This window comes from Diorhabda sublineata, chromosome 4 (genome assembly GCF_026230105.1).
Source record: "Diorhabda sublineata isolate icDioSubl1.1 chromosome 4, icDioSubl1.1, whole genome shotgun sequence".
In the NCBI taxonomy this organism is placed as follows: Eukaryota; Metazoa; Arthropoda; class Insecta; order Coleoptera; family Chrysomelidae; genus Diorhabda; species Diorhabda sublineata.
The window spans coordinates 8384424-8393541 of NC_079477.1; the positions used below are offsets into that span (position 1 = coordinate 8384424).

A 9118-nucleotide genomic window follows, 5' to 3' on the forward strand; every position below is an offset into this window, starting at 1 on the left:
CTATAGTATCCAATTTATTTGCACACAATATGAGAAATCGGCACTTCATAGATACGTTGAAAAATTCAGAAGAGCACGATTTGAATTAACCATATTAAACAAAACTAACTAAAAGACAGAACCATTAATTCTCTCACACCATAAAATTTATTTGACACGATATCAAACATTTATCGGCAATTTATTGTTCTTTCATTGGTTTTTGCCTACACAATACCGTTTTGGTCATTAAATTGACCATATAATTTATAATAATGGTTTTATTAGTCTTTTGTTTTCGAATTCACAGCTGTTTATTGTCGTAAAATAATTTGCGAGACATGGGTAACATACCTTTTACTAATAAAGCCTTGTGCAATATTTTGTGAGGAAAGCAATAAATTATATTGTATAACTTCAAATTAATTCACTCAAAATAATTATTCAAACTGGAATATTAATAGAGGAGGGAAGATATATCATAAGAACATCAGTGTTATAGCAATTAACATAAGAACTGAAAAATAAAATTAATAATTGGTGATTAATTGCATGAATCTGCGACTTGAATGAAGATAACTAAGATAAAGTACATGACCTGAAATGTCGACAGCAAAAATGAATATGGGTATTAAAAGAACCAATAAATTACACAGAAGATTGGATGATTATAAAAGTAAAAAAAAAATAAGAATGGTATTTGGAAAAATTGAGAGAAAGAAAAAGATTTTGGGGATGCGATGAGCAACATACAATATGTTTGAAAAAGTTGGAAATTTTTTTATTTGTAATGTTACGAAAAAAAGTTATTCTTCATAAAAGTTTCCTCATGACCCATAAAGTAGAATGCAAATGTCAAATGTCAATTTTTTAAATCGTATACGAGATTTGTCAAGAAAAATGAATTTGACACAAGAGTAAAGTACCTTTATGTTTTACAATATCAAAAACATTAACTAAGAAAAGTTTTTCGAAATTGGCAACTACGATTCAATATACATCTCAACTTGTCCACCGTTTCTTTCTAAGCATTCAATTGTTCTTTCAGAAAATGCTTTTATTATATTATTTAATAACAGCTGGAGTAATATCGTCACATGCTTCCTGAATTGTTCTTTCCAAATGATCAATATTGTCGAATGGTCTGTTGGAGTACAATTTTTGCTTTAGGTATCCCCACAAAAAGAAGTGTAGTGGATTTAGGTCTGGAAATCTTGCAGGCCAAGCAAATTCCACAAATATTCTTAAATACTCGTCCATTAAAAGTTTGCAGTAGATATTCTCGAACATTTCTGCTACTATGACATGGTGTCCCACCATGTTGGTACCATATGCGTTATTTTTTTATTATTGGTGGGTTATCAATAAAATCGGAAATTTTATCATTCAAAAATTTTAAGTAACGTTCAGAATTCATAGTATTTCTGAAAAAAGGGTCGTTAAATATTCCACTCCATATATTTGTTTTAATACAATATTGGTCGCGACATTCGACAGTAGAATGCGGATTAGTGTCATTCCACCAGCGGCAATGTTGTGAGCTAACTGTCCCAAAAGAAGTAAACGTTGCTTCGTCCGAAAAAAGTATGCACCGTTCCATATAATGATTATTTTATAACTTCCCTTGGAACCATGCACTAAATCCAAACCTTTTATTAAAATCTTCGGTTTTTAAATTATCAATGAACTGGGGTTTGTAGGGTTTAAATTTGTTAGATTTTAATATCTTCACAACTAAATATTCACTCACATCAAATGTGGCCGACCTTTTCTTTATCTAATCTTTGGGATTTTCCACTGTTGAGAGCATTATTTGGTTTTGAATATCTTCAGTCACGATCCATGGCAAATGTTTTTTTCTTAATTTATTATCAATATTTCTATCTCTCCTGAATTTTTTCATTATTTTACTTATTTTGTTGCAAAATATATATTTTTATCGGGATGCCTGTAATTGATTATTACTGCAGCTTATCTATATATTTTATGGTTATCTCCGACAATTAGTACAATTTCAATTTTTTCGTCAATAATCAATTTCAAGGGCATTTTTGCTACTTCTTGAGAACAATTAATACACAGTGACGTTATCAACTTTGTTTCCATTAGTTAAAATTACATTTCAATTTCATTAACAAGATGGAATGTATTATTTCCTAGATTTTAAATTATTTCGTTTTTTTTGGGTATTACAATATAAAATACATTATTCTGTTGGGCATTACTTATTTTATTATTACTGACTTAAATTCATTACTAAAATATTTCAAATCAACAATTAAAGGTTTAAGTTTAAGTGTTTACTTGTTAAATAAGATAAAAGTTGACGTGTTTCACATCTAAAATTGCAAAATTTAAGTTGAAATTAGAGTGGTCAAAATATTCCCATTAATCTTTTGCAATTTGTGGACATTTAATGCCAAATACCTGAATATTATTATTTTCGAAACTTCTTTCGTGAAACTTACAATAAAAAATTTTCCCATATGCTGCCAACTTTTTCATACATATTGTATGAGGGAAATGTGAGAACATACATAATTTTAGGTTTTGAGATGTTGGGGCTCCTAGTTAAAATTAATAGATAAATATCAATAAACTATTGTAATTATCTACAAGTTAATTATCTAAATTATACTGCGCTTTCCAATTAATAATTCTTTACAAACTATTTATTCTATAACCAATATTCTGTAAACTTTCACTCCTGGTTCCTGAATATTTTTTAAATTTCATTCAATTTCTCCCAATTTTCTTAATTATAATTTTATAATTTTTTACCGAATTTCAAAAATCCCACTTCTGACTACCGTACCCAAAATAAACGCTTCTTCTTTATTCACAAATTTTATATCTATTGGATATCCGTCCGCAATCTATTGCAGCGGCGGATTAACCGTGCGGATTTGACCACCGACTGAGGCGTGAACGCTGAATGTACCGTCTAGACTAGTTATAATTCTTCCAATATCAATTGCAGATTAAAAAACCCTTGTCGACAATTTTGTTTGATCTATCATTATATAAATTTATTATTTTATAAATACTTTTAAAACTATGTAGTTTATCTTATTCCAAAAAGTATTCGTTAAAAGGCTATCGAATTATTATAAATTGGATGGCATTATACGCCGTTATTTAGACAGATGCACTTGAATTGTAGTGGAACTTAGGAAATTGGAACTTAGAAAAAAATCATTATTATACCTCATTAACTTGTTACAACTGAATATTAAATTATAAAACGTAAATAGACGAGTAAAATGTACCTGCCTGTTAGGGAGTTTGGTTTAAACAGGGTACCAGACGACAACTGCGCCCTTTCTGTACCCCGTTCGTATATTAGAACTTCGGTAGTGTCTTATCTAACGCAAATAATCTTGTTACCATCGAACTATCTTCGACGATTCGGTTATTGTCATCCGTTTATTCAGTTTTTTTTTTTGTTAAAAAACACATGCTGACAGAATTTAGCGCAATGTTTCTAAACTGGTATAATTGTATTCTGTATAATTTGCTACATTTTTTACATGTTTTTCGGGTCTGTGAACCCCTTTCGTGACTACTGGATAAATGGAAAATTTATTTAATCTAGTTAATTCAGCAATTTTTATTATGCTTGCATTATCAGAATGCTGAATATTTTCTTTATTTAAACATTCGAATATATTTAAAATAACTTGCTGTGTTTGTATATCTAAATCTTTTTTATTAAATTCATTCCTGCCTTTATTCTCACTACACTGTGCAATTTCATTGTCTTCATTCGCCTACGTTCCAAAGAACGCAATATTTCTATTTATTTAAAGAAATTTATGATTTAAATAAATCTCACCAAAGCACGTCACTGTTTATCGTATACTGTTTAGCAGAAATATTTCAAAGAAATTGTGTACATACGCTTTCCGACTGCTTCGGCCTATAGAAATGCATTTATGTTCACGATTCAAGGTTTTACACGGAGAGTACACATCATTTTCATTTCTTCATTTGGTATGAGTGCCGTGCGTATTTATGAAATATTGATTGCTCCTCGCATAAATGTCTTCTGCAATAGATATTGGAAGAACTATAAACGCGAACGGACTCAAAAATGCTGCGTGTCGGTGCTAATGAAAAGCGTAATCGAAACGCTCTAACTATTGACATTTTAATAATAATGTAGGTGTTACTGGGTGTACCCTTTGAGAGATTTATGCTATAACTAAGCGGTTCTTTCAGAAAATATCGGAAGGGATACCAATATCAAGACATAAGTATGTGAGTTAGACAAACCTAGAAGTTTCACAAGCAGTTGAAAATTAAAGTAATTTTACGTCATCTTGTTGGCTATACAGGACTAATAAACCTCAATGACTATGCCAAATAGCTGTTTGCTAGGAGAAATTGTTTACAAAATTTTTGTAATATATAAGAAGTAGTGGGGATTGTATATCCCACCTTTAGATATAGGAGGGGATCTCACTAAATCAGGGTAGTCGTAAAGACGAGAGTATGTAACGAGCTTTAATTCGATCGTTAGAAGTATACATCCATATACATACAACAAATTACAAACTTAATACAGTCCTTTTCATTTTAAAAAATCGGTGGTTCTTCGAATACCAGCAACAAATTGAGTGCTGATAATGAAGCTATGGTAAAATTTTGCAAAATCTAAAATCTGAGCAAGTATATAATGTAGACGAATCAGAACTGTATTGGAAAACAATACCGAAAAAAGAGTCAGTTAATGCATTCAGAACCTATAAGCTAAAGTTATTCGTCATTGGAAAAAAATCCAAAAATCCGAGTACCTTTAAAAATGTTAAACCGTTAACGGTTGATTATTCTAATAACAAAGCGGCTTGATTGAATCTAGTAATTTAAAAAAAATAGTATTTTTGGAAACGTTAAAACGTAGCTGCAAGATAAAAAATATTCCACCCAAGGATGTACTGCTATTGAATAATTCTCCTCGCATCCTGATGTAAAGCAACTGAAGTCTGTAGATGTGAACATATTCGTATCATATTTACATCCGAATATAACATCTATTGCCCTGCCAAAGTGTTATAGAGACCATGAAGAGGCTTTATATGAAATACCATATCCTTCAACTGTTTGAAGAATCTGACCTTATGTGATTTTGGAGTCGGCTAACTTCGTAAGAAACCATTTATACTGTACCTCGCGCTTGGAGGGGAAGCAACAACATTGAAAAGCATTTTATAGAATAATGTCCTTAGAATATACATCAGATGGAGAAGATAACATCTATCACTACGCAAGTCGAAGGTTTTCGAAAAGACAAAATACAGGAATGTGATAACTAAAAAAATGGTATCAGATTATGGATGACAATTATCTAAACATCAAGAACTCTGCAGAAAGTTCTGACAAAAGTAGTGACGATGATTAACATAAATCATCGAGAAGCAGAGAATACACTATATGTATTAATCCAATATTTTGAAGAACAGCCTTAAACTGATGCTTTTTATACGCTACAAATTAGAAAAATGAAGATAAAGTGTAGAAAGTACGGATCTCAAAAACAAATATAAGTTAGTGAGTGATTTCTTTCATGTAGTATGTAGGTAAATATATACATTATTGTTCACTGTGCAGTCATATATTACGTATAAATATCAAAACTGTTATTTTCTGTTCACGTTCCTTCTCTTCGCTTGACATTCGTTTATTTCGATTATCCAGCTACGACTTATAGCTGAGGTTATAATCATTATAATATCAATATTATTCTAATTTTTTGAAATATTACAGTAGGTCCCTATAACATTTTCTCAGAAGTCAAAATGATTTCCGACCATGAAAATTAAAGATATATTGTTTTTATATTTATTAGTTTATTTTGAAATTCAATCATTATTTAATAAATTATTGGTTACTGAATATTTATATATATATATATATATATATATATATATATATATATATATATATATATATATATATATATATATATGTGTCAAGTATTTATAAGATCTCCCGTATATTCTAAGCACATCAAGGTTATTTTGTTCTAGGACTTCGTTTGTGACATGGGTGTTGATGAACCTAATGTTAATAGTGGTACCTCGATACGGAGCACTGCTAATGACCTTGTGCGGGATCCTTCTTTTATCGACGGTATGTGGGTACTTCGGTATGCTACCAGAACCTCCATTGGTTATTTACGTGGAAGGAACCAAAATTAACTTCTCCTTTGGATGGTGTTACTGGTTGGTGCTTACTGCAGGTTAAGTTTGAAATATAATATAGAATTTTAATTGTTTCTATTCACAGCCCCTTTATAAAATAAATGAGTAGGACTTATCCGTTTGTTTTCTAATATCTCTATAATATTACAATTTCCAACAGTAGTTACAAATTGTTCTTATTTTCAACTTATTCTGTTAAGAAACTTTTTCATTATTTTCCTTCTTATTTATTATACGTTTGATTTCCTACTTTGTATAAACATTTTACTACTTTGAAATATTTTTTTAGTTGATAATATTATCTTACTTGCAATTCCTCCTTTATGAATATTATTCCTATATGTTGTATCACTTCTTTACAAGAATACTTGTGTGTCTACCCTGTACCTAATATTTTCATATTATGGACACATATCACGATTTATAATATTTATAAATCTTCTTCATTTCACCCCCAATATTTGTAATTTCTTGAAAATGTGATTACACTACAATTGTTTTTATTCAGAATTATATAAAATACTTTTAAAAGTTAATTATTTGAGAAATATACATGATTTATTTGTTTATTTATTGTTATTTGCTTCTAGGTGGTATTTGTTTGTTAGCTGGAGTCATAATAACAACTGTAGAAATAATCAACCCTCATAGTTTCTCAACAATTCTAGAAGTAGATTACGATACCCCATTTGACAGACATATAATAATAGAAGACAGTAGGGACAAGAGATTTGAGAAAAAGAAAACTGATACTAATCTAGAATCACCCAATTCACTGGGCAAAATTCTAAGGTGAACATATTTAGAGTTATGATAAAATTATGCATAAGATTTATAAAACGTACAATGTTCATTTTTTTAAAAAAAAACAAACATTTTACATAAAAAAATGAGAGAATAAATAGAAAATTCTGATAAATTTGATTTTTATGATGTAAAATTATATATTTTTCTGTCATTGGAAGACAGCCCTCCTGCAACTACAATAGAAATTGCCTTGTTGAAGAAAAAAAAACTGCACCCATAAAAAGTTCAACTCGTTAACAAACTCTTCGTATGCTAATGCTTTCTGAACCAATAGCGGCATTTCCCGATCCAGTTGTTAGGAAAAACTTGATTATGATCTCAATGTACCAAAGTTTCTAAATAACCAGTTCGGAGGAAGATGGATTCCAAGAAGATCAATGAAATGACCAACTAAGTCGCCTGATCTTACCCCTTCGATACGTTTCTGTGAGGAATTTTAAAATGTCGGTCTACGTTAACTGACAAGATATTTTAGAAGACTTGATGGAACGAATTAGTCATGAAAAGAGCCGCATAACACCGTAGATGATTGAAAACTCTGTCAATCACATCTACCTCATTTTTGTCAGATTGTGAACGAGACACAATTTGAATAACTCCTGTAAGAAAAAGTTTTGATTTGATGATTTGTTTAGTTAACTCAAAAATTCAGTTTTTTTCGATTTTTATTAATTTTAGCGTTTTTTCTTTTTTTCTTCTTTGTGACTCCTACTTAAAAAATTTTTTCTACAATGCAAAAAACGATCTATATCATATGGTGTGAAAAATCTATTTTCATATTGGAAAAAAATATGTGACTTTTTATTTTCTTACCTTTGTGAAAAGATCCGGCATAAAATAAATTTCAAAAATGAACATTGTGCGTTTTATGCATTTCTCGCATTCCTTCATAATAAACTTATATAAATCATCTTGGTGTTACTTAGTATTTTGAGGATAATCAATATTGTGTCTTACAGGAGACTGAATTCTAAAAATCGAGACGAAGACAACGAAAATATACATAACGTATCAAAATCGAATCAAGAATTTCGGTTGGAACCAAGTCCGTGGAAATATCCCTATAAAAAAGACCCTTCTCCTTCAATTTCTATAATATCTTCTACCGTATCCATTCCAGCTTCAACAGAGTCTCCAGTATACAAAAACGATTTGAGGTAAATAAATAACAGTTTAAATTCTAGTTACTATAATAGATTGTTGCTCAAGAAAATTATTATTTTACCATAATTTTTGTTCATTTATGTTAATAAATAACAGCAACCAACATAATATATGAAAGTCGGCTCTTTATCAACTGAAAATATAAATACATGAAAATTTTATTCACATCCCAATGGGATGTCCTATAGATCCATTAATTTTGGAGGATCAGTCCCTTATACCACTTATGACGGTTTGAATTTTTACTTTCTTACTCGCTTCTTAATGCTCATACTCTTTTAAACCATTTAGTTTTCCTATCTTGTTTAGTTTAGTCTTCCCTTTTTTCTACAGCTAGTTTCCATTCTGTTATTTTTCTCAGAGGATTCCCTTCACATCTTCTGTTACTGATCCAGTACCATCCTGGTCTATGTACTTTTATTAATTTCACTTTGTTTTCTCCATTATTTTTTTCGTGATTCTACTCGATTAACCCTTTCAAGTTTTAATTGGACAGTAAGTGTTTTTTTTTTAATATTTCTCTCAAACATTTTTTTGAGTGTGATTCGTTATTCCAACATCATAGAATTTGTGCCTGCTTTGTTATTATCCAATTTTTGGGTCCTTCTTCTGTTATTACTTTTACTGTTAATTACTTCATGTTTATCAGCTTTCTCAATACTTTTAAATATTCTTCAAGTTTTTGTTAATACCTTAGACAATTTATTAATAGTATGTTTGCAAATACTACATTTCAAATAAGAATTAATTCAACATAATGTTCCAGGTACGTTCATCGTCCAAATAAAATCGATTCAGTGTCAATGTGGTGATATTTTTTCAACTTTGAGTGCAATCATTCGACTATATTTGAAGTGATTTTATTGTGATACGTCATTGAAATGGCCATATTTATTGTGTACTAGTTTTTAAAATAATTGTAATTTAATTTTAATTTATTTGAACGAATGAAAATGAATATTCCT

General features: G+C 29.8%; 1 protein-coding gene across 5 annotated transcripts in view; it reads left to right on the plus strand.

Moving 5' to 3' along the window:
- Positions 1-9116, plus strand: part of LOC130442890 (dual oxidase maturation factor 1-like) — a 91530-nt gene extending 82414 nt beyond the window's left edge. For all 5 annotated transcript variants that reach the window (XM_056777281.1, XM_056777284.1, XM_056777285.1 and 2 more), the window contains 4 exons: positions 6009-6220; positions 6773-6974; positions 7949-8146; positions 8920-9116. In XM_056777281.1, coding sequence (XP_056633259.1) covers positions 6009-6220; positions 6773-6974; positions 7949-8146; positions 8920-8965 — 658 coding nt within the window. In that variant the 3' untranslated portion in view covers positions 8966-9116. The remainder of the gene's footprint in view (positions 1-6008; positions 6221-6772; positions 6975-7948; positions 8147-8919) is intronic.
- The last annotated feature ends 2 nt before the right edge of the window (positions 9117-9118 follow it).